This window comes from Tachyglossus aculeatus, chromosome 16 (assembly GCF_015852505.1).
Source record: "Tachyglossus aculeatus isolate mTacAcu1 chromosome 16, mTacAcu1.pri, whole genome shotgun sequence".
Classification (NCBI taxonomy): Eukaryota; Metazoa; Chordata; class Mammalia; order Monotremata; family Tachyglossidae; genus Tachyglossus; species Tachyglossus aculeatus.
The window spans coordinates 39,995,333-40,022,358 of NC_052081.1; the positions used below are offsets into that span (position 1 = coordinate 39,995,333).

Below are 27,026 nucleotides of genomic sequence, written 5' to 3' on the forward strand. Positions count from 1 at the left end.
GGTATCACGGGAAACGCAACGGAGCGGAGGGCGAGGGGCCGTGAAGTCTGCCCGCTCGCTTGTCTCCGACTTCCACGTCGGCGCGGCCCAGTGACAAGAGATCGGAAAATCTTCCACATCTGAGCGCTCTGAGATTTCTGTCGCGGCCGCGCCGAGACCTGATCTGCCTACCAGTTCGTCTTCTTCGGCGGCCGTTTGATCTGACAGAATTTTTTTTCCTTTTTAAACGATACGTTTAATACGTTGTCAGAAGGGATGACCACGCAGTCAAGACGGCTACAGAGCTAAATTAACGCTTTCTTACACTTTTAAATTTGTAAATGGCTGCGGCTTTGGTAGTTTCCTTCTTCACTTTCACTCTGGAGTTTTTATCCTGCCAAAGCAGAAAACAGAGAATAATGTCTGGTCAATAGTAGGGCAAAAACATTTCCAGGAAGAAAGGGTTGTACGGGCCATATTAGAAAGTAACCGAAAGTGAATCTTAAAAGTTTGACATTTAGTGAACAGATGATAATAATAATAATTCGGAGGCATCATCTTATACCCCGTAGCTCTGCTATTTAACTACACAATATTGTCTATTTTTAAACACCAATGAGTGACACTCACTGTTTTGTTAACCTGTTTAAATGTTACGGAGAGCTATTCATAAGCCAGAAAGTTCAAACGCTGCCCGTCCCTACCCTTTGCTGTTCCACGGCATTGACTAATAACCCCTTATTACCTTCTTAATCAAGGAACATTTCCACACTCCCAGAGGAACAGACACTGGCTCAAAACCGTGCCCCTAAGGAGCAGACATTTTCACCGGGGCTGATTTACACACAGATGAAATCCAGTCTCAGTTAAGACCTTTAAAGCAAAGCAGGCCAGAGGATTTTCTCTGCTCACCATCAGGTCTTTGCGTGTCTGGATTTTCTGGGCCACGACAAACAATTCCTCTTCTCTCTTGATACGCTGCTCCAGGAGGCTGTATTGTCTCTTCCTTTTCTCAGTTAACCTCTGCAGGAGGGAAAATACCAAGATGCTTTCGGTCCGGCCACAGAATACAGCAAAAGATCAGACGTTTGTTGCTCCTCGGACCCTGCCTACCCCCAAATCTGCAGCTGCTTCCAACGGCTCGTGTCTGATTTCTCAAACTGACTCATTGAGAGACTGGACGTCGCTTCGGCCCTCCGGCGTCTGCGGAGTGGGGAGAACGCGGAAGCTGGGCCTGAACAACGTTAGGGAAAGTGTGGAAATCTCTGAAGCCGAGGAGTCTGTGGGGAGCGGGGGGATTTGGGGGGCCGGAGGGAGGGTGACGTGCCACAAGAAGAACCAATCTCAGATCTGCTCTCTAGACTTCTCGGCCGCCCCAACCTCACACTCGTTAAACTGGGTAAAATTCAGCTGTTAATCAACCATTCAAGACTGGGCAGAGGATTGAGAGAAGCAGCACGGCACCGTGGTTACAGCACAGGCCTGGGAGTAAGAAGGTTATCTGTCACTTGTCTGCTGTGTGAACTCGGGCAAATCACTTCACTGCCCCTCAGTTACATCGTAAAATGGGGATTAAGACTATGATCCCTATGGGGGACAGGGACTGTGCCCAACCCGATTTGCTTGTATCCACCCCAGTACTTAGCACAGTGCCTGGCACATATTAAGTGCTTAACAAATACCTCAATCATTAAGTAAGCACCGCCAGCTAGGATCGGAGAGATCGGGCCAAGTACAGACTCCCAGTCCCGACCCATCACTGCTTCTGAAAATCTGCAGTCCTGAATCACAACATCAGACACTTGGGATTTAAAACAAAACAAAAAAAACCCCACACACAACACTAAAAAACAGCATTAAAGCTCAATGAGTGTCAGGGTGAGGTTTTAATACAGCTATTTCACCAACAGGAGTTGCTTACTGGTGAAGCAGGGAAACAGTCTGCTTTCTCCTGTGCTAGAAGTGTCTACGTAGGGGGTATATTACGGGGCCTCAGACTTAAACAATTCACCGCCTATACCAGTCTCGCAGCAGCGGTTTCAGACAGCTTTTGTTTTCGCTTTATTGTGCATACTGTCAAATTTATGGGATCGCCCAATATATTCCAACTAATTAGAGGTATTTATATTACTAAAGCAAGTTTAGCTGCCTCTGAGCTAGAGAAAACTGCTGTGAAATTAAACATTGGAGGCAGAGCTGATGCTGTGTAAGTGATTCAAATCAAAACAGAACAGCTGTCTGCTTGAAACACACACTGACAGAATTTTTTTAAAAATGAATCAGAAGTGAGATTTCAACCAGGGAGGTTCTGAGAGAGAGAGGGCTGCTTCGTTTCATAAACCCAATCACGGTAATGGGAAAGCGTCGTAAGGGAAAACCAAATACAAATTAATCACTGAGATCATTAGCTGTAGTCTAGAAAAACGGCCTGCTGGTTAAAGCGATCACTGCCAGTAACGCTTGGGGGCCTCTCCCGCCAGGGGCTGGAGGTCTCCTCTTCTTCAACGATGCCCAAGAAGGACCTGGGTTCTAATTCTGGCTCTGCTACATGTCAGCTGGGTGACTTTCGACAAGTCACTTCGCTTCTCCGGGACTCAGTTACCTCATCTGTAAAATGGGGATTAAGACTGTGAGCCCCATATGGGACACTGACTTTGTCCAACCTTATTAGCTTGTAGCTACCCCAGCACTTAGTACAGTGTCTGGAATCTAGTAGGTGCTTAATAAATACCATTAAAAAAAAATGCCTCCTCATTCTCCCCCTCCCTCAGTTTTATGAGTTTAGTATTTGACGTTTCTTGCGGTGCCAGTTTTATAAGGGCACTCGAGAGCTGCTGTTTCTCTTCTTTTTTGAGAAAGAAGCATGGACTTGGGCCAGCTGAATCAATCTAAAGATCTCAAGATGTGTTTCTCAAGAGCCACACACCAAGGGCGCCCCAAATTCAAAGTCGGCAGCTCCTCCCTTGAGCGTACTGGCAGAATTGGCGGGGCTGGACGTTCACACGAGAGAAACCCCGAAGACATCCCGCTTCTCTTTCCCAACTCAGCAACCAGAAGGGTCCCTATGGAATCATGAGCTTCGGGGCAAGTCACCTCACTCCTCTATTCCTCGCCTGTAAAATAAGGAGTCAATACTTGTTCTCCTTTCCCTCAGACTGTGAGCCCCTCCTGGGACAAGGACTGAATAAAAACGGATTAGCATGGACCTACCCCGAGGCTTAGCAAAGTGCTCAGTACGGAGTTAGTGCTTTAATACCACTATTATCAACTTACCGACTGATCTGACTTTTAAGGTATTCGACGTCCCTTCCTAATAACAACAATTGGGGTACTGAGGTGCGATGTGCCAAGCTGGGGTAGATATGACTGAATCAGACACAGTCCTTATCCCGGGTGAGGCTCAAAGTCTGAGAAGGAGCGGGGATGAGGAACTGAATCCTCACTGTAGCGACGGAGAAACTGAAAGCCCAAGGTCACACACAGCGGGTCTCTTGACTCTCTTTCCACTAAGCCATGTGGCTCCTCAGGTTCTACCCCTTAGTACAAACTTACAGGCTCCAACTTCCCTGGAACCAAGTTTCAGGGCTCAGTGCAGGGAATGGGATGGGGAGGGTGAGAGGAAAGGGGGACACATTACCATTATCTGAACCTGGCTGGTAGCTCCTTTCACTTTTTCCTTCCGCAGCGTTTCTAATGTGGGTCGATTATAAACTCTGTCTACTAGTTCCGGGGCTGTTTGCAGGTGAGTGGCGAGATCGAACTGTTGAACTGAAAGTTAAGACATGTTTAACGCGCTACTTGTTACAGCAATTAAACGGCTCATCACATTCCTTGAGACATTTCCCAGAGTCTAAAGCAAACACGGAGCTCAGGCAAACAAAACCAGGCAGGGCGGTTGGCCAGGGCACTACAAGGGCCACGTCCCGGCTCTCAGATCTTCAGAAACTCCCACGTGGGATCAAAGGAAATAAAGACCCCCCCCGCCCCAGAGAACGAAAAGAGCCGTCATCGCCCGGCCAACCCGTGTAAGGTGGAGAAGGATTCTCTTTAACGACTCCCGATTTATCCACAGGGATCGCAGTCTGATTGTTAGAGTAGAATCGATCCCCAGCGGCCTCAGAGAGGAAACTAACCCAGGAATCTCCTACCTTCTTTTTTGGTGTCGAAAAAGAACACGTGCTTGTTCGGATGCTTCCTCGTGACGTCCAGCAGATGGAGCTCTGACTTTAGCCTTTCGATTTTCTACAGAGGAAACACATTGAGGGTTCAGGATTATTATTAATAATACTTATTTATATTAATAATTTATAATTATTAATAATAATGATAATGATAATGATAATAATAATAATAATAATGGCATTTGTTAAGCACTTACTATGTGAAGCAGCGTGGCTTAATGGAAAGAGCCTGGGCTTTGGAGTCAATCAATCAATCGCATTTATTGAGCGCTTACTGTGTGCAGAGCACCGTACTAAGCGCTTAGCACTGCACTAAGTCAGCGGTCATGGGTTCAAATCCCGGCTCCGCCAATTGCCAGCTGTGTGACTTTGGGCAAGTCACTTCACTTCTCTGGGCCTCCGTTACCTCATCTGGGAAATGGGGGTTAAGACTGTGAGCTCCCTGTGGGACAATCTGATCACCTTGTAACCTCCCCAGCGCTTAGAACTGTGCTTTGCACATAGTAAGCGTTTAATAAATGCTATCATTCATTCATTCAATCGTATTTACTGAGTGCTTACTGTGTGCAGAGCACTGTACTAAGCACTTGGGAAGTACAAGTTGGCAACACTTAGAGACGGTCCCTACCCAACAGTGGGTTCACAGTCTAGAAGGGGGAGACAGAGAACAAAACACATTAACAAAATAAAGTAAATAGAATAAACATGTACAAATAAAATATTATTATTATTATTATTATTATTATGTGTAAAGCACTGTTCTACGCCCTGGGGCAGACACAAGGTGATCAGATTGTCCCACGTGGGGCTCACAGTCTTCATCCCCATTTTACAGGTGAGGTAACTGAGGTACAGAGAAGTGACTTAATAATAATAATAATAATAATGATGGCATTTATTAAGCACTTACTATGTGAAAAGCACTGTTCTAAGCACTAGGGAGGTTACAAGGTGATCAGATTGTCCCACCGGGGGCTCACAGTCTTCATCCCCATTTTACAGATGAGATAATTGAGGCCCAGATAAGTTAAGTGACTTGCCCACAGTCACACAGCTGATAAGTGGCGGAGTCGGCATTTGAACCCATGACCTCTGACTCCCAAGCCCGTGCTCTTTCCATTGAGCACCATGGGAGCTCCATCCCCCTCATCTTTCCTCCTCCCCTTCCCCACAGCACCTGTATATATGCATATGTTTGTACATATTTATTACTCTATTACTCTATTTTACTTGTACATATCTATTCTATTTATTTTATTTTGTTAGTATGTTTGGTTTTGTTCTCTGTCTCCCCCTTTTAGACTGTGAGCCCAATGTTGGGTAGGGACTGTCTCTATATGTTGCCAATTTGTACTTCCCAAGCGCTTAGTACAGTGCTCTGCACATAGTAAGCGCTCAATAAATATGATTGATAAAAAAATATGATTGATTGATCCATGCTGCTTCTTTGGATTAAGCTCTGGAAGGACACTGGCTGGGCTGGGGCTCATAAAGAGTCAACTGAAGAGAAGCAGCATGGCCTAGGGGAAAGAGTCTGGGTCGGACTGGGATTTTTTTTTTTTAAATGGTATCTGTCAAGCACCGTTCTAAGTGCTGGGGTAGATACAAGTCCGTCAGATCGGTCGCAATCCCTGCCCCACGTAGGGCTCAGAGCCTAAGTAGGAGGGAGAACAGGCATTAAATCCCCATTCTGCAGATGAGGAAACTGAGGCACTGAGAAGGTAAGGTCATCACAGCAGGTGAGTGGCAGAGCCGGGATTAGAACCCAGGTCCGCTGCCTGCTCTTTCCATTAGGCCGGGCTGCTTCTCTAATCCTGGCTCCGCTACTTGTCTGCCGTGTGACCTTGGGCAAGTCACAACCTCTATGTGCCCCAGTTTCTTCGCTTATAAAATGGAGATTAAGACTGTGAGCCCCTTATAGGCCGGGGACTGTGTACAAACTCATTAATCGATCGTATTTCAATCAATCGCATTTATTGAGCGCTGTGTGCAGAGCACTGTACTAAGCGCTTGGCTTCTCTATCTACCAATCAAGCATATTTACTGCATGTAGAGCACTGCACTAAGCATCTGGGAGAATACAGTATAACAGAGTGTGAAGTTGCCCACCACGAGATTACAATCTAAAGTGTAGCCTACCTCAGTGCTGACTACAGTGCCTAGCACATAGTAAGCACTTAAATACCGTTATCATCATCATCATCATCTGGAAAGGACGTCAGAGCCTAAACTGTTCCACTTTGCTCTGCGTTTCTAGCAAGTAAAGACCCGAACTCAATCATTTTTACAATGCCGCATGTAGCTCTACGGGATGGCGTGTTTTCACCTCTGCTTTCTAGCTGGGACCTGCAGCACAATTAAGGAACCGGTTGGGCGCACGCACGTTAACACGGCTTCTGCAGGAACACAACCCCCGTGTTACCAGAGAGTTGGGTGGGCTCCCGTACCCCTTCAGTGATCATCGTTATTCCAGAAATGCCCAGGAGGGATTTAAAAAGGCAAATTTCCGATGCCTTTTTTTAACTGAACAAGACGCAAGCAATAAACAGAGGCGAAAACTTTGAAGGCAGGTTTCCCTTTTTACCTTAGCTTCTGCCACTCTTTTCATTTCCACGTATTTGAGGTCCTGAGTCCGCATGATCTTCAGCTGCTCTTCCGTGACCTCTTCCTTATCACGCTTAGTAAAATGAACTCCATCCTAAGATGGAAATAAAAAGGCCAAATTCTAGCGTATTAAAAGGAGAGCTGTTAAAATGACGATGTAGCTCAGAGTAAGGCCAAAGGGAACACACCGCTGCTTAAGGAATAAGAAGTGGGCTGTAGCACTTACAGAATCAGCTCAAGGGAGCTTGGGGAAGGACACGTAGAGGACACCTGCCCAGTTGGAGGCTGGTTTTGGCAACTCCATCCAAAGTTCCCTAGGCTCCTTCCTTGGGAAAACATCACGACAAATGCTAATCAGCTAGAAGCCACCGATGGTATTTATTGAGCACTTACTCTGTGCAGAGCACTGTACAGGTGCTGGGGAGGGCATGATACCACCGAATTAGCAAGTAATGCCCCAAATCTGTGACGGTTCATACTACGTTAAAGTAGACTCCTTGCACTATTATGAACTGTCAGTTCTACCAGAGCACGCTTCATTAGGCATTTTGCATAGACCCCTGAGGAACTGGGGAACATTTTCTGGCAACACTCATCTGTCTGGATAGAAAGCGATGCAGTGCCAGCAGAAACGCATATAAGAGTATCCCCTATAGGGCTGCCAGTCTAAGAGAGAGGGACCACGGGTATTTTTACCCCGTTTGGTAACAGAAGCACAGAGCAGTGAAGTGGCTTGGCCAAGTTCACAGAGCAGGGATTAGAACCCAAGCCCTCTGACTACGCCAAGAGGCTTCTCAATCGTCATGAGAACTGTAAAGCAAGATTCCCTTCCTGCAGGGATCGAGACGGCAACTGCCACATTATAAGGGTTGACTCTATATGATATTGATTCCATTTATCTCCTGCCTATTCGTTCACTATTTTTATCTCATAGAAAAATTCCGAAGGTGCACTTCCTCTCCCTTTCCCGATCCTCTTGGGCAGCTAGAACCCGCAAGGAATGGCCCGGGGGCGGTGGCCAAATACAACAGTGATGGGGAGGGCGGATACAAACCACCGCACCTCCCCAGCCTGCCCAACCCAAACCCAGACAGTCACCTGGAGCTGAGATCGAATCATCCTATAGTAGAACTCATCGGGATTTCTTTCCAGGGCTTTCGTCCGCAGAGCCTTGAGCTGTTCCTGTTTCTTGTGGTAGTCACTGAAAGCACAAGGAGCAAAAGTTCGCAAAAGATTCCCTCCCACCAATAAGTGACATGCAATGGGATTCAGAGGGTTCACGCGGCATTAACTAAGATGGACCGGAGGAAGGAAATTTGCTCTTTCTTACCCTTGGAGCTGAAAGACATCTTAACATTAATGACAAGACTAATGGTATTTGTTAAATGCTTGCAAGGTGCCAAAAACTGCACTAAGCACTACAGTAGATACAAGATGATCACATCCCACGTGGGCCTCAGTAACAGGTACTGAATCCTCAAGGTTCAGAGACGTTAAGTGACTCGCCAGGTCACACAGCAGACAAGTGGTGGAGCTAGGATTAGAGCCCAGATTTGTCGGTTCTCAGGCCCAGGCTCTTTCGACAAGGCCACACTGCTTCTCTGTTTAGTTCAAGAATTCTCAGGTGGCACAGCAGAAGACGGTGCCCAGCAGAAAACATGAATCTGTTCCATTTCCCTCCTAGCTCCTCCCTGGCCAGTTTACCCTATCTGAAAAACCATCGTTATCAAGAATTTACTGAGGGTCCCCAGGAAAGGCACCACTCTTCGAGAGACGAGGAAAATATATTTCAAGAACAGAAACAGTCCCTGCTCGCATAGAGCTATCTAAAGCAATCCTCCCTTCAATCCATTCGACCCACAAAAACTTGAAGATTTCCGTAATTCTTCTTTCTGCTCTGGCTGGGTCTACGCGTGCAGATTATCCTATTTGACCCTCAAATCCACCGCCTAAATTATCTGGACATTTCAAGTAGGCGGGGTTGTTTTTAAATGGCCTAAAACGTAGGCCGGTGTGTTCTCAGGACTCAGTTATCCAGATATCAGTGTAAAGAGAAGCAAAAGATGGAAGTCAAGTGCTCTACTGTGAAGCAATGCCACACATGGTCTCCGCCTGCCTCTGACAGCGTGTGACCTGGGGCCATTGATTCATTTAACCTCTCTGAAGCAGAGCTACCCATTTGTAACATATCTGCGATAACGCGGACTCTGGGCTGTTACAAAGAATAATTCTAAAACGATTGTACAGCACTTTGCAGATCTACAGTGCTAAATAATAATAATGATGATGATGATCATCATCATAACAATAATTAAGTGTTTTATAAATGTTCCGTCGCCATCCCCTTAGCAGCAGCGACTGACTCCATCTCGATCATCTGAGATTACGGAATTTTCATTCCACACCCTGTGGTGATGTAAGAGGTGGAATTTTCCGATTACATCTGGTGTTCCAAGAGACAGCAGCAAGAAGACTCATCTTTTGGCTTGAACACCAAGACAGACTCAATTTAAGTCACTGTGAGAAAATGAATCTGGAACAACATAACAACAAAATTAAAAAAAAAAAAAAACGCACTGCAACTTCAGTTAAATAAATATTACCACGTCTAAACAAACTGATAGATTTGGGGCCAATGAAATGTGTCTGACGGGCTGCCATAACTCTGGCAGTTTTATCAGCGGCAGGAAATTATCCCCTCTTGAACACCCAGACAATTTAACCAAAATGCATCAGGGTTAGTGTGTTCCTGGCAACAGATGATTACACTCACTTGGCACGGAGCTTGTAGTCTTTCTTTTTCTCCAGAAAACCCAGATGTTTTCGAAAGCTGGGCTGGGAAAAAAAAAAAAAAAAAGAAAAAACCAAAAGCAAAACAGTAAGAAGTTCCTTCAGTGCTTAGCTACTCACACACATTCACTAAACATTACACTTGACTGGAAAAAGCCTCTGAGGGAGCATCAGTAAATCCATGTCCTCAAGCCATCCCCGTCCCCAAGCTCAGACACTTCCTCTAGCTCAACGGCTGCCAGAGAATAAAGAGGTAGAAAGCTCGGAGCCAGCATGTTTACAAGCACGGTAGTGGCAGATATCCTGGCCTATTAAGGGCAGAGGGAGGCAAAATGACTAGGAATGGTGTCAGCGGTTGCCAGCTGAAGCTACAATTACCATACGGGTCTGAGAAGCTGGAGTCCTATATGACACGTCTTCTGTCGCTGAGCCAGATATCAAAAACCAGCCCGAGCTGGTCCTGGCTCCTGCCTGAGTTGGCTCCAGAAAAATCGCCCAAACGGACATCAGTTAGCCCAGTCGCCGGTTTCCAAGAATGCCCTTTTGGGAGAATTGCAGCGCCTCAAGTTGCCCCGGGGCTCGGAAAACCATAGGACAGGCGCTGTACACTGGAGCGCTCCCTGGGACGGAGTCCCCGGACACTTTTTTTTTTTTAAATAGCATTTCTTAGGTGTTCACTATGTGCCCAGTAATGGAATCCGGTGCTGGGGTAGATATAAGCTAATCGGGTTGGACACAGTCCACGTCCCATGCAGGGCTTACAGTATGGCTCAGTGGCTAGAGCCCGGGCCTGACAGTCAGAAGGTTGACGGTTCTAAAGCCAGCTCCGCCACCTGTCTGCTGTGTGACCTTAGGCGAGTCACTTCACTTCTCTGTGCCTCAGTTCCCTCATCTGTAAAATGGGGATCGAGACCGTGAGCCCCATGTGGCGCAGGGACTGGGCCCAACTTGATTGGCTTTTATCCATCCCGGCACTTAGTACAGTGCCTGGCACATAGTAAGCATTTAAATACCACAATCATCATCATTATTATGATTACTAACCCCCATTCGACAGGTGAAGGGACTGAGGCATAGAGAAGTTAAGAAATTAGTCCAAAGTCACACAGCAGACAAGTGGCAAAGCCAGGATTAGAAACCAGGGCCCTCTGACCTGGTGGCGTCCCTGTCATCGCTCAAATGAGAAGCAGTGTCACCCGGACCAGGCCCGGGCTTGGCTAGGGTGGCTTTGGGCAAGTCCAGTCATTTTGGTGGTCTCAGGGTCCCTGGGCTAAGCCTTAGTCAGTCACTCAGTCAATCATATTTATTGAGCGCTTACTGTGTGCAGAGAACTGTACTAAGCGCTTGGGAAGTCCAAGTTGGCAACATATGGAGTCAATCCCTACCCAACAGTGGGCTCACAGTCTAAAAGGGGGAGACAGAGAACAAAACCAAACATACTAACAAAATAAAATAAATAGATCTGTACAAGATAAACAGAGTAATAAATATGTACAAACATATATACATATATACAGGTGCTGTGGGGAAGGGAAGGAGGTAAGATGGGGGGATGGAGAGGGGGACGAGGGGGAGAGGAAGGAAGGGGCTCAGTTTGGGAAGGCCTCCCGGAGGAGGTGAGCTCTCAGTAGAGCCTTGAAGGGAAGAAGAGAGCTAGCTTGGCAGATGGGCAGAGGGAGGGCATTCCAGGCCCGGGGGATGACGTGGGCTGGGGATCGATGGCGGGACAGGCGAGAACGAGGTATGGTGAGGAGATTAGCGGCAGAGGGGCGGAGGGTGCGGGCTGGGCTGGAGAAGGAGAGAAGGGAAGTCCATGCGAAGCTCTACCTGTCCCCAAAAACGAATAACCCACGGAGGCCATGTCACACGTGAAGCCCTGAGGGTGGGGATTTCCACCTGGTTGCGGGAGTATTCCAGCTCCAGCCAAAGGCGTGGAAAGGGGACATCTGGGGTGGAGGGGGAACCCTACATGCACTCTACTCCCGGGGAGCGACGACCAAGGCAAGAACCGCAGCTGCCCGGCCGTGTCCTCCTCAGTCTAAAACGGGGGTGGAGGTCACTCCGCTGGACCGGGTTTTTTTTTGGCCCCGTTTGACCTAGCTGAGACCAGCCCAAGCCCAGGCAGCGTTCTAGGAAAGAGTACGGGAAATTCAAGCTTCAAATTCATATGGATTTCTGACTGGCCTTTGTTGAAGCCTCTTGCTTCCTGTTTCTTTTATAGTCATTTGACTAATTTACTCCAGCACTATATATAGCTATTCTTGTCTCTCTCTATATATATATTCATGTGTGTGTAAAACTGGAGTTGTGCCATCTGGGTGGCTATATCTGAGTAGTCCGGCTTGGAAAGGGTACCGAGTGGCATGATTGACGGCTGGGGCTACAGGCATATTACTCTCCCCACGAAGTAACATAATCCCCTCTATTTTAGCCCTGGCCCCTGGGGAAGCAGAAAGAAAAAAAAAAAAAAGAAGAGGAAAAAAATGGTATTTGTTAGGCACTTACTATATGTCACACACTGTTCTACGCTCTGGGATGGACCCCACATGGGGCTACAGTCTAAGCAGGTGGGAGAAGGGGTATCCCCACTTTACCGCTGAGGAGACGAGGCACAAAGAAGTGAAGTAATTGCTTACGGTCACATAGTAAGCCATTGGCGGAGGCGGAATTAGAACCCAGGTCGTTCCGTCTCAATCAATCAATCAATTGCATTTACTGAGCGCTTACTGTGTGCAGAGCACTGTACTAAGCGCTTGGGAAGTACAAGTTGGCAACATATAGTCTCCCAGAACCAGGATCTCTTGACTAGGCTTCTCGAGAGGGACTGAAACTTCTCTTAAGAAGTTCTCTTAAGCGCTTAGTACAGTGCTCTGCACACAGTAAGCGCCCAATAAATGCGAGTGATTGATTAAGAAGGGGCCGGTCGCTCGTCTGCCCACCCCGACCCACCCAGAGCTGCAGTCCAAGCCCCACCTCTGGCCGCCCCGGGGGGAAAAGAGGGAGGGGAAGGAGGCCAAGACCTCCTCCCTGGTTGCCACTGAGCCCCAGCCCCATCTCCAGAGAGAGTGGGGCCAAGGCTCAACAGCAGTGGCAGTAATAGCAGCCAGTCTGGTAGAGAAGTGGCATGCCCTAGTAGGTAGAGAACAGTCCTGGGAGTCAAAAGGGCATGGTTTCTAATCCCGGCTCCGCCACTCGTCCGCTGTGTGATCTTGGGCAAGTCACTTCGCTTCTCTGCACCTCAGTTACTTCATCTGTAAAATGGGGATTAAGGCTGTGAGTCCCATGTGGGACAAGGACTATGTCCACCCTGAGTAACTTATATTCATTCATCCATTCATTCAATCGTATTTGAGTGCTTACTACTACTACTACTAATAATAATGACGGCATTTATTAAGCGCTTACTATGTGCAAAGCCCTGTTCTAGGCGCTGGGGAGGTAACAAGGTGATCAGGTTGTCCCATGGGGGGCTCACAGTCTTCATCCCCATTTTACAGATGAGGAAACTGAGGCCCAGAGAAGTGAAGTGACTTGCCCAAAGTCACACAGCTAAGTGCTTAGAACAGTGCTTTGCACATAGTAAGCGCTTAATAAATGCCATCATTAAGTGGCGGAGGCAGAATTTGAACCCATGACCTTTGACTCCAAAGCCCGGGCTCTTTCCACTGAGCAACGCTGCTTCTCTTACTGCGTGCAGAGCACTGTACTAAGCACTTGGGAAGTCCAAGTTGGCAACATATAGAGACGGTCTCTACCCAACAGCAGGCTCACAGTCTAGAAGGGGGAGACAGACAACAGAACAAAACATATTAACAAAATAGAATAGAATAAATATGTACAAGTAAAATAGAGTAATAAATATGAACAATCATATATACATATATACAGGTGCGGCCGGGAGTGGAAGGAGGTAAGACGGGGGATGGGGAGGGGGAGGAGGGGGAGAGGAAGGAGGGGGCTCAGTCTGGGAAGGCCTCCTGGAGGAGGCCCCAGTGCTTAGTACGGTGTCTGGCACATAGTAAGCACTTAAATGCCATTAAAAAAAAAGAGCAGAACAGCAGGAACTGGGCAAAATATGGGTCACCTCTGCTTCCTGCTCTGTCGCCTTCTTCCCTATTCTTTTCCTAGCCGAAGCACAAACAATTCCCCCAGCAGACAATACTTTGCATAGTGTCCCCTTATAGTACTTAGAGATTATTGCCTCGTGAACTTATTTTTGTAGCCAAAAAGATTTTTATCTAGGATGGCCAAGGTGGCTGTCTGTTAGCCTATTTCCTGTCCTAAATCAATCTGCAGGAAACACTCAAAAATAAAAAAAATCTACAAGTCAGCAAGCACTGGGAAAGAGGAAGGCGAGACTCTTTGAACGGGGAGACTTAGGGCTGGAAATGTGAAGAGAAAAATTAGACTAGAGAAAGCACAAATGAGTTGATAAGTTCCAACTTATCTATTTATTTATTGAGCACTTTGTGCAGAGCACTGTACTGAACACTTGGGAAAGTACGCTACAATACGGTTGACATACACAATCCCTGTCCACAGGGAGCTAACAATTTTTAGAGGGAGACTGCCATTAAATTGCAAAAAGGGAAAATGGCAGAATGTACGTCTAGTTTATTGTACTTTGTGCAACGCTTTGCACATAGCCAGCGCGCAATACTAATCAATCAATTGTACTGATTGATCAACTTCTTACATAGTACTGAGCGCTTTACTCTGTGCAGAACACACAATTAAGCACTCGGGAGAGTACAACAGAGTTGGGAGACACTCTCCCTATCCACAAGGAGTTTGCCGTCTAGAGGGGAAGACAGACATTATTATTATTATTAATAAAATAATTTACAGGTAAGTGGGCACTGTGGGGTGGAGGGTGGGTTGAATAAAGAGTACAAATGCAAATACGATGCAGAAGGCGGAGGGAGTAGAGGAAATCAGGGCTTAGCTGGGGAAGGCCATTTGGAAATCAATCAATCAATCAATTGTAGTTATTGAGCGCTTACTGTGTGCAGAGCACTGTACTAAGCGCTTATTGTGTTTTTTAATAAGGCTCTGAAGGTGGAGAGAGTGGTGGTCGGCCAGATATGATGGGAAAGGGCGTTGGACTGGTAGTTGGGAGCTTCTGGAAGGGGAATTTCTTTCCCTGGAGCCCTCGAGGGTCAGCAGAGTCTCCGCTCTGCAAACGAGCAGAAGGGCCTGCTTGGAGGCGGGGGAATAGATAAGATAACAATAATAATAATAATAATGGCATCTGTTCATTCATTCATTCAATCGTATTTATTGAGCGCTTACTGTGTGTGCAGAGAACTGGACTAAGCGCTTATTGTGTTTTTTAATAAGGCTCTGAAGGTGGAGAGAGTGGTGGTCGGCCAGATATGATGGGAAAGGGCATTGGACTGGTAGTTGGGCGCTTCTGGAAGGGGAATTTATTTCCCTGGAGCCCTGGAGGGTCAGCAGGGTCTCCCCTCTGCAAACGAGCAGAAGGGCCTTCTTGGAGGCGGGGTAATAGACGAGATAATAATAATAATAATAATAATAATAATAATAATGGCATTTGTTCATTCATTCATTCAATCGTATTTATTGAGCGCTTTCTGTGTGTGCAGAGCACTGGACTAAGCCCTTGGGAAGTCCAAGTTGGCAACATAGAGAGACGGTCCCTACCCAACAGTGGGCTCACAGTCTAGAAGGGGGAGACAGGCAACAAAACAAAACATATTAACAAAATAAAATAAGCGCTTAGGACGTGTAAAGCACTGTTCTAAGCGCTGGGGAGGTTACAGTCTTAATCCCCATTTTACAGATGAGGGAGCTGAGGCCCAGGGAAGTGAAATGACTTGCCCAAAGTCACCCAGCTGACAATTGGCGGAGCCGGGATTTGAACCCATGACCTCTGACTCCCAAGCCCGGGCTCTTTCCACCGAGCCACGCTGCTTTTCTATCATTTCTGAAAAACCTGCCTTGGCATAGGGACTAACAGCACAAGTGGGCACAGTAAGGGCAGATTTACACAAATAACCTATATAATAATAATAATAATAATAATAATGGCATTTATTAAGCGCTTACTATGTGCAAAGCACTGTTCTAAGCGCTGGGGAGGTTACAAGATGATCAGGTTGTCCCACGGGGGGCTCACAATCTTAATCCCCATTTTACAGATGAGGGAACTGAGGTACAGAGAAGTGAAGTGACTTGCCCCAAGTCACACAGCTGACAATTGGTACAGTCGGGATTCGAACCCATGAACTCTGACTCCAAAGCCCGGGCTCTTTCCACTGAGCCGTGCTGCTTCCCCAATAACGTTGGTATTTGTTAAGCGCCTACTATGTGCAAAGCACTGTTCTAAGCGCTGGGGGGAACACAAGGAGATGAGGTTGGCCCATGTGGGGCTCACAGTCAATCCCCATTTTACAGATGAGGGAACTGAGGCACAGAGAAGTGAAGTGCCTTGCCCAAGGTCACCCAGCAGACATGTGGGGGAGGCGGAATTCAAACCCATGACCTCTGACTCCCAAGCCCGCGCTCTTTCCACTGAGCCACGCTTTTAGGTACAATAATAATAATAATTTACTTGCGATGCGTAAGCTCGTTGTGGGCAGAGGACGTATCTACCAACTCTGTTGTCCTGCACTCTTCCAAGTGCTTAGTACAGTGCTCTGCACACAGTAGGCGCTCAATAAATGCCATTATTAATGATGACAATACGTGTTAGACGTTTACCATGTGCCAAGCACTGTGGTAAAGTCCGGGGGTGGACACGAGATAATGGGGTCCCGCATGGGACTCACAGTAGGAGGGGGAACAGGTAATGCATCTCCATTTTGAAGATGAGGGAACTGAGGCAGAGAGACGTGGCTCAGTGGTAAATTGTACCAAATTGTACTTCCCAAGCGCTTAGTACAGTGCTCTGCACACAGTAAGTGCTCAATAAATACGACAATGAATAATAATAATAATAATAATAGCAGCATTTATTAAGCGCTTACTATGTGCAAAGCACTGTTCTAAGCGCTGGGGGGGATACAAGGTGATCAGGTTGTCCCACTTGGGGCTCACAGTCTTAATCCCCATTTTACAGATGAGGTAACTGAGGCACAGAGAAGTTAAGTGGCTTGACCAAGGTCACACAACTGACAAATGGCAGAGGCGGGATTCGAACCCATGACCTCTGACTCCCAAGCCCGGGCTCTTTCCACTGAGCCACGCTGCTTCCCATGGATGGTAATCCCATGAATGAATGGTAAGAGCACGCACGGGCTTTGGAGTCAGAGGTCATGGGTTCAAATCCTGGCTCCGGCAAGTGTCAGCTGGGTGACTTTGGGCAAGTCACTTCACTTCTCTGGGCCTCAGTTCCCTCATCTGGAAAATGGGGATGAAGACTGTGAGCCCACCCGGGGGACAACCTGATCACCTTGCAACCTTCCCAGTGCTCAGAACAATAGTAAGCGCTCAGTAAAATGCCATTACTTTATGCATTCAATTGTAATTATTGAGCACTTACTGTGTGCAGAGCACTGTACTAAGCACTTGGGGCAGATTACAATACAAGTATTTGTTAAGTGTTTATTTATTTACCTATTTATACTATTGTCCAGCACTTAGAACCGTGCTTTGCATATAGTAAGCGCTTAATAAATGCCATTATTATATACTAATGTCTGTCTCCCCCTCTAGACTGTGAGCTCGTTGTGGGGAGGACTGTATTTGTTGTTATAGCTGACTCTCCCAAACGCTTAGTACAGTGCTTTGCACATAGTAAGCATTGAATAAATGCAACAATGAAGTGCTTCTTATATGCCAGGCACTGTACTAAGCGCTAGCTAATCAGGTTGGATACAAACCATGTCCCAAAAGGGACTCACGGTCTTAATCCCCATTTTACAGGTGAGGGATACTGTGGCACAGAGAAGTGACCTGCGCATAGTAATAATAATGGTGGTATTTGTTAAGCGCTTACTACATGCAAAGCACTGTTCTAAGCGCTGGGAGGGATACAAGGTGATCAGGTTGTCCCACGTGGGGCTCACAGTCTTAATCCCCATTTTGCGGATGAGGGAACTGAGGCCCAGAGAAGTGAAGTGACTTGCCCAAGGTCACACAGTGGCCGAGCCAGGATTCGAACCCATGACTTCTGACTCCCAAGCCCGGGCTCTTTCCACCGAGCCACGCTGCTTCTTCATGCAAATATTCTTGCTCGAAACAGACTGTGAGCCCACTGTTGGGTAGGGACCGTCTCTACGTGTTGCCAACTTGTACTTCCCAAGCGCTTAGTACAGTGCTCTGCACACAGTAAGCGCTCAATATGATTGATTGATTGAGAAGAGGAGGGACCTCGGTTATCCCGGGGGGACAGGGGGCTTCGGCAGCATCTCCTATGTGGTGGAAGCGTGAAACTACCGAGGAGCTGGAGAAAGGGTACAATCAGAGGGGGCCGGACACTAATAATAATAATAATAATAATAATAATATTTGTTAAGCGCTTACTATGTGCCAAGCACTGGAGCAGATACAAGGTAATCAAGTTGGACACAGTCCCTGTCCCACAGGGACTCACACTCTTAATCCCCTCCCCACAGCACCTGTATATATGTATATATGTTTGTAGGTATTTATTACTCTATTTGTTTATCTTATTTGTACATATTTATTCTGTTTATTTTATTTTGTTAATATGTTTTGTTTTGTTCTCTGTCTTCCCCTTCTAGACTGTGAGCCCACTGTTGGGTAGGGACCGTCTCTAGATGTTGCCAACTTGGACTTCCCAAGCGCTTAGTCCAGTGCTCTGCACACAGTAAGCGCTCAATAAATACGATTGAATGAATGAATACAAGGTGATCAGGTTGTCCCACGGGGGCTCAGTCTTCACCCCCATTTTACAGAGGAGGTCACTGAGGCCCAGAGAAGTTAAGTGACTTAATAATAATAATAATAATGGCATTTGTTAAGCGCTTGTTATGTGCACTTACTACATGCAAAGCACTGTTCTAAGCGCTGGGGAGATTACAAGGTGATCAGGTTGTCCCACGGGGGGCTCACAGTCTTCATCCCCATTTTGCAGATGAGGTCACTGAAGCCCAGAGAAGTTAAGCGACTTAATAATAATAATAATGACATTTATTAAGCGCTTACTATGTGCAAAGCCCTGTTCTAAGCGCTGGGGAGATTACAAGGTGATCAGGTTGTCCCCCGGGGGGCTCACACTCTTAATCCCTGTTTTACAGATGAGGGAACTGAGGCACAGAGAAGTGAAATGACTCGCCTAAGGTCATACAGCAGATAAGGGGCAGAGTTGGGATTAGAATCCAGATGATGATGATGATGATGATAATTGTGTTTTTTTTTAAGCACTTACTATGTGCCAAGCACTGTTCTAAGCGCTGGAGCAGATACAAGGTAATCAGGTGGGACACAGTCCCTGTCCCACATGAGGCTCACACTCTTAATCCCCGTTTTACAGATGAGGGAACTGAGGCACAGAGAAGTGAAATGACTCGCCTAAGGTCATACAGCAGATAAGGGGCAGAGTTGGGATTAGAACCCAGATGATAATTGTGGTATTTGTTAAATGCTTAGTATGTGCCAGGCACTGTTAATAATGATGGTATTTGTTAGGCGCTTACTATGTGCCAACCACTGTTCTAAGCGCTCGGGTAGATACAATAATAATAATAATAATGGTATTTGTTAAGCACTTACTATGTGCAAAGCACTGTTCTAAGCAGGTTATCCCACGTGGGGCACACAGTCTTAATCCTCATTTTACAGATGAGGAAACTGAGGCCCAGAGAATTTAAGTGACTTGCCCAAAGTCACACAGCTGACAAATCACCGAGCCGGGATTCAAACCCACGACCTTGGACTCCCAAGCCTCTTGTTCTAACCGCTGGAGTAGATATAAGGTAATCAGGTCGGACTCAGTCCTTGTCCCTCACGGTCTTGATCCCCGTTTAACAGATGAGGAAACTGAGGCCCAGAGAAGTGAAGTGACTTGGCCAGGGTCACCCAACAGTCATGTGGCAGTGTTGATTAGAACCCACAATCCCAATAATAATAATAATGGTGGTATTAGTTAAGTGCTTATTGGGTGCCATGCGCTGTTCTAAGCGCTGGGGTAGCTACAAGGTGATCAGGCTGTCCCACGTGGGGCTCACAGTCTTCATCCCCATTTTACAGATGAGGTAACTGAGGACCAGAGAATAATAATAATAATAATGGTACTTGTTAAGTGCTTAGTATGTGTAAAGCACTGTTCTAAGCGCTGGGGGGAGGTTACAAAGTGACCAGGTTGTCCCATGTGGGGCTCACAGTCTTCATCCCCATTTTACAAATGAGGGAACTGAGGCACAGGGAGGTGAAGTGACTTGCCCACGGTCACACAGCACACAAGTGGCGGAGCCGGGATTATTAATTCATTCATTCAATCGTATTTACTGAGCGCTTGTGTGCAGAGCACTGGACTAAGCGCTTGGGAAGTACAAGCTGGCAACATAAATTAGGATGAGAAGCAGCATGGCTCAGTGGAAAGAGCAAAGGATTGGGAGTCAGAGGTCATGGATTCAAATCCCGGCTCCGCCAACTCTCAGCTGTGTGATTTTGGGCAAGTCCCTTCACTTCTCTGGGCCTCAGTTCCCTCATCTGTAAAATGGGGATGAAGGCTGTGAGCCCCCCGTAGGACAACCTGATCACCTGGTAATCTCCCCAGCGCTTAGAACAGTGCTTGGCACATAGTAAGCGCTTTAATAAATGCCATAATTATTATTATTATTATGAGAAGCAGCGTGGCTCAGTGGAAGGAGCATGGGCTTTGGAGTCACAGGTCAGGGGTTCAAATCCCAGCTCCGCCGCTTGTCAGCTGTGTGATTTTGGGCAAGTTGCTTCACTTCTCTGTGCCTCAGTTCCCTCATCAGTAAAATGGGGATTAAAACTGTGAGCCCCCCGGGGGACAACCTGATCACCTTGTAATCTCCCCAGCGCTTAGAACAGGGCTTTGCACATAGTAAGCGCTTAATAAATGTCATTATTATTATTATTAAGTTGCTTAACTTCTCTGGGCTTCAGTGACCTCATCTGTAAAATGGGGATGAAAACTGTGAGCCCCCCGTGGGACAACCTGATCACCTTGTAATCTCCCCAGCGCTTAGAACAGTGCTTTGCACGTAGTAAGCACTTGATAAATGCCATTACTATTATTATTAAGTCGCTTAACTTCTCTGGGCCTCAGTTCCCTCATCAGCAAAATGGGGATGAAGACTGTGAGCCCCCTGCGTGGGACAACCTGATCACCTTGTAATCTCCCCAGCGCTTAGAACAGTGCTTTGCACATAGCAAGCGCTTAACAAATGCCATTATTATTATTAAGTCGCTTAACTTCTCTGGGCCTCAGTGACCTCATCTGTAAAATGGGGGTGAAGACTGTGAGCCCCCGCAGGACAACCTGATCACCTTGTATTCATTCATTCAGTCGTATTTATTGAGCGCTCACTGTGTGCAGAGCACTGTACTAAGCGCTTGGGAAGTACAGGTTGGCAACACATAGAGACGGTCCCTACCCAACAGCAGGCTCACAGTCTAGGAGGGGGAGACAGACAACAAAATAAAGCATATTAACCAAATAAAATAAATAGAATATGTACAAATAAAATAAACAGAGTAATAAATACCTACAAACATATATACATATATACAGGTGCTGTGGGGAGGGGGAGGAGATAAGGTGCAACCTGATCACCTCGTAATCTCCCCAGCGCTTAGAACAGTGCTCTGCACATAGTGACGCTTAATAAATGCCATTAATATTATAATTATTAAGTGGCAGAGCGGGATTAGAACCCAGGACCTCTGACTCCCAGGCCCCGCTGCTTCTCAGCACTTAGAACAGGGCTTTGCACATAGTAAGCGCTTAATAAATACCATTATTATTATTATTATTATTATTATTAAGTGGCAGAGCGGGATTAGAACCCAGGACTTATTACTCTGTTTATTTTATTATTACTCTGTTTTATTTTATTATTACTCTATTTTATTTTGTTAGTATGTTTTGTTTTGTTCTCTGTCTCCCCCTTCTAGACTGTGAGCCCACCGTTGGGTAGGGACCGTCTCTAGATGTTGCCAACTTGGACTTCCCAAGCGCTTAGTACAGTGCTCTGCGCACAGTAAGCACTCAATAAATACGACTGGATGAATGAATGACTCCCAGTCCCCACTGCTTCTCAGTGCTTAGAACAGTGCTTTGCACATAGTAAGCGCTTAATAAATGCCATTATTACTATTATTATTATTAAGTGGCGGAGCGGGATTAGAACCCAGGACTTATTACTCTATTTATTTTTACTCTTTTTTATTATTACTCTATTGATTTTATTGTTACTCTATTTATTTGTACATATTTATTCTATTCATTTTATTTTGTTTTGTTGTCTGTCTCCCCCTTCTAGACTGTGAGCCCGCTGTTGGGGAGGGACCATCTCTAGATGTTGCCAACTTGGACTTCCCAAGCGCTTAGTACAGTGCTCTGCACACAGTAAGTGCTCAATAAATACAATTGAATGAATGAACTCCCCTCCCCACAGCACCTGTATATGTTTGTGCAGATTTATTACTCTATTTATTTTACTTGTACTTATTGATCTATTTATTTTATTTTGTTAATATGTTTTGTTGTCTGTCTCCCCCTTCTCGACTGTGAGCCCGCTGTTGGGTAGGGACCAGCTCTCTATGTTGCCAACTTGGGACTTCCCAAACGCTTAGTCCAGTGCTCTGCACACACAGTAAGCGCTCAATAAATACGATTGAATGAACTCCTCTCCCCACAGCACCTGTAATATATGTTTGTACAGATTTATTACTCTATTTATTTTACTTGTACATATTATTTACCTATTTATTTTATTTTGTTAATAAGTTTTGTTCTGTTGTCTGTCTCCCCCTTCTAGACTGTGAGCCCGCTGTTGGGTAGGGACCGCCTCTCTATGTTGCCAACTTGGACTTCCCAAGCGCTTAGTACAGTGCTCTGCACACAGTAATGCCCAATAAATACGACTGAATGAACTCCCCTCCCCACAGCACCTGTATATATGTTTGTACAGACCTGTACTTCCCAAGCGCTCACAGTAAGCACTCAATAAATACGATTGATTGATTCAGAGGCCTTCCCAGACTGAGCCCCTTCCTTCCTCTCCCCCTCGTCCCCCTCTCCATCCCCCCCATTTTACCTCCTTCCCTTCCCCACAGCACCTGTATATATGTATAGATGTTTGTACATATTTATTACTCTATTTATTTATTTATTTTACTTGTACCTATCTATTCTATTTATTTTACCTTGTTGGTATGTTTGGTTTTGTTCTCTGTCTCCCCCTTTTAGACTGTGAGCCCACTGTTGGGTAGGGACTGTCTCTATATGTTGCCAACTTGTACTTCCCAAGCGCTTAGTCCAGTGCTCTGCACACAGTAAGCACTCAATAAATATGATTGATTGATGGATTGATTACTTCCCAAGCGCTCAGTACAGTGCTCTGCACACAGTAAGCGCTCAATAAATCCCCCTCATCTTACCTCCTTCCCTTCCCCACAGCACCTGTATAGATGTATATATGTCTGTACGTATTTATTACTCTATTTTACTTGTACATATCTATTCTATTTATTTTATCTTGTTAGTATGTTTTGTTCTCTGTCTCCCCCTTTTAGACTGTGAGCCCGCTGTTGGGTAGGGACCGTCTCTATATGTTGCCAACTTGGCCTCCCCAAGCGCTTAGTCCAGTGCTCTGCACACAGTAAGCGCTCAATAAATACAACTGAATGAATGAATGACCGTCTCTCTATGTGTTGCCAACTTGGACTCCCCAAGCGCTTAGTCCAGTGCTCTGCACCCAGTCAGCGCTCAATCAATACGACTGAATGAACGACTCCCAGGCCCCGCTGCTTCTCATCATCATCATCATCAATTGTATTTATTGAGCACTTACTATGTGCAGAGCACTGGACTAAGCGCTTGGGAAGTACAAATTGGCAACATCTAGAGACAGTCCCTACCCAACAGTGGGCTCACAGTCTAAAAGGGGGAGACGGAGAACAAAACCAAACATACTAACAAAATAAAATAGAATAGATAGGTACGAATAAAATGAATAAATAAATAATAACAAAATAAAATAAATAGAATAGATATGTACAAGTAAAATAAATAAATAAATAGAGTAATAAATCTGTACAAACATATATACAGGTGCTGTGGGGAAGGGAAGGAGGTAACATCATCATCATCATCATCAATCGTATTTATTAAGCGCTTACCATGTGCAGAGCACTGTACTAAGCGCTTGGGAAGTCCAAGTTGGCAACATCTAGAGACAGTCCCTACCCAACAGTGGGCTCACAGTCTAAAAGGGGGAGACAGAGAACAAACCCAAACATACTAACAAAATAAAATAAATAGAATAGATATGTACAAGTAAAATAAATAAATAAATAGATAAATAAATAAATAAATAAATAGGGTAATAAATATGTACAAACATATATCCATATATACAGGTGCTGTGGGGAAGGGAAGGAGGTAAGATCATCATCAATCGTATTTATTGAGCGCTTACTATGTGCAGAGCACTGTACTAAGCGCTTGGGAAGGACAAATTGGCAACATAGAGAGACAGTCCCTACCCAACAGTGGGCTCACAGTCTAAAAGGGGGAGACGGAGAATAAAACCAAACATACTAACAAAATAAAATAGAATAGATAGGTACGAATAAAATGAATAAATAAATAATAACAAAATAAAATAAATAGAATAGATATATACAAGTAAAATAAATAAATAAATAAATAGAGTAATAAATCTGTACAAACATATATACATATATACAGGTGCTGTGGGGAAGGGAAGGAGGTAAGATCATCATCAATCGTATTTATTGAGCGCTTACTGTGTGCAGAGCACTGGACTAAGCGCTTGGGAAGTACAAATTGGCAACATCTAGAGACGGCCCCTACCCAACAGTGGGCTCACAGTCTAAAAGGGGGAGGCAGAGAACAAAACCAAACATACTAACAAAATAAAGTAAATAGAATAGATAGGTACAAGTAAAACAAATAAATAGAGTAATAAATATATACAAACATATATACATATATACAGGTGCTGTGGGGAAGGGAAGGAGGTAACATCATCATCATCATCATCAATCGTATTTATTGAGCGCTTACTGTGTGCAGAGCACTGGACTAAGCGCTTGGGAAGTACAAGCTGGCAACATCTAGAGACGGTCCCTACCCAACGGTGGGCTCACAGTCTAAAAGGGGGAGACGGAGAACAAAACCAAACATACTAACAAAATAAAATAGAATAGATAGGTACGAATAAAATGAATAAGTAAATAATAACAAAATAAAATAAATAGAATAGATATATACAAGAAAAATAAATAAATAAATAGAGTAATAAATCTGTACAAGCATATATACATATATACAGGTGCTGTGGGGAAGGGAAGGAGGTAAGATCATCATCAATCGTATTTATTGAGCGCTTACTGTGTGCAGAGCACTGGACTAAGCGCTTGGGAAGTCCAAGTTGGCAACATAGAGAGACAGTCCCTACCCAACAGTGGGCTCACCGTCTAAAAGGGGGAGGCAGAGAACAAAACCAAACATACTAACAAAATAAAATACATAGAATAGATAGGTACAAGTAAAATAAATAAATAAATAAATAGAGTAATGAATCTGTAGAAACATATATACATATATACAGGTGCTGTGGGGAAGGGAAAGAGGCAAGATCATCATCATCATCAATCGTATTTATTGAGCGCTTACTGTGTGCAGAGCACTGTACTAAGCACTTGGGAAGTACAAGTTGGCAACATATAGAGACAGTCCCTACCCAGCAGCGGGCTCACAGTCTAAAAGGGGGAGGCAGAGAACAAAACCAAACATACTAACAAAATAAAATAGAATAGATAGGTACGAATAAAATGAATAAATAAATAATAACAAAATAAAATAAATAGAATAGATATGTACAAGTAAAATAAATAGAGTAACAAATCTGTACAAACATATATACATATATCCAGGTGCTGTGGGGAAGGGAAGGAGGTAAGATCATCATCAATCGTATTTATTGAGCGCTTACTGTGTGCAGAGCACTGGACTAAGCGCTTGGGAAGTCCAAGTTGGCAACATAGAGAGACAGTCCCTACCCAACAGTGGGCTCACAGTCTAAAAGGGGGAGACAGAGAACAAAACCAAACATACTAACAAAATAAAATAGAATAGATAGGTACGAATAAAACGAATAAATAAATAATAACAAAATAAAATAAATAGAATAGATATGTACAAGTAAAATAAGTAAATAAATAGAGTAATAAATTTGTACAAACATATATACATATATACAGGTGCTGTGGGGAAGGGAAGGAGGTAAGATCATCATCAATCGTATTTATTGAGCGTTTACTGTGTGCAGAGCACTGTACTAAGCGCTTGGGAAGTCCAAATTGGCAACATAGAGAGACAGTCCCTACCCAACAGTGGGCTCACAGTCTAAAAGGGGGAGACAGAGAACAAAACCAAACACACTAACAAAATAAAATAAATAGAATAGATATGTACAAGTAAACAGAGTAATAAATACGTACAAACATATATCCATATATACAGGTGCTGTGGGGAAGGGAAGGAGGTAAGATGGGGGGGATGGACAGTGATTTGCACATAGTAAGCGCTTAATCATCATCATCATCCTCCTCAATCGTATTTATTGAGCGCTTACTATGTGCAGAGCACTGTACTAAGCGCTTGGGAAGTGCAAATTGGCAACATCTAGAGACAGTCCCTACCCAACAGTGGGCTCACAGTCTAGAAGGGGGAGACAGAGAACAAAACCAAACATACTAACAAGATAAACAGAATAGATATGTACAAATAAATTAAATAAGTAAATAATGCCCTCATCATTATGATGACTCTGATTAGGACTACTGGGATTATATTCTTACCTGGCTCCGCTCCCGGTGGTCCCGTTGCCGGGCCTTGGCCGCCTTCTTGAAAGCGGCCGCCATGTTGGCCCGCTCCCAGAGGACCGGCCTCGCCAACCGGAAGTAGGCCCGACCGGCCACTTCCGCCCCCGCCCCCGCGTTCGCGCATGCGCGGCGCCTTAGCCCCGCCCTCTCCGGAAGGAAGTTCGAAAGCGAGGCGCCTCGGCCTCCCGCGGCCTTCTGGGAATTGTAGTTCCGGGGGACGCGCCTTTCGGGCCACGTGGCACGTTAGGGCGGCCACCTTGGGCCGGAACCTTCTTTTCAGCGCCATCTTCCGCGCGGTGGCATTCATTCATTCATTCATTCATTCATTCATTCATTCATTCATTCACTCATTCACTCCCACACCCACTCATCCAACCATCCACCCATAATAATAATAATAATGATGATGGCATTTGTTAAGCGCTTACTCTGTGCAAA

The 27,026-nt window shown here is 45.3% G+C and overlaps 1 protein-coding gene across 1 annotated transcript; it reads right to left on the reverse strand.

Annotated features, from left to right (window-relative positions):
• Positions 1-209: 209 nt before the first annotated feature.
• Positions 210-26,667, reverse strand: UTP11 (UTP11 small subunit processome component). Its single transcript, XM_038758670.1, has 8 exons — positions 26,565-26,667; positions 9,538-9,599; positions 7,863-7,965; positions 6,745-6,858; positions 4,128-4,221; positions 3,617-3,747; positions 892-1,002; positions 210-373 (listed from the first exon to the last, which is right to left on the reverse strand). Exons 1-8 carry the CDS (start codon positions 26,625-26,627, stop codon positions 290-292), a joined length of 762 nt encoding a protein of 253 aa, XP_038614598.1. The 5' UTR covers positions 26,628-26,667; the 3' UTR covers positions 210-289.
• Between the last annotated feature and the right edge of the window lie 359 nt (positions 26,668-27,026).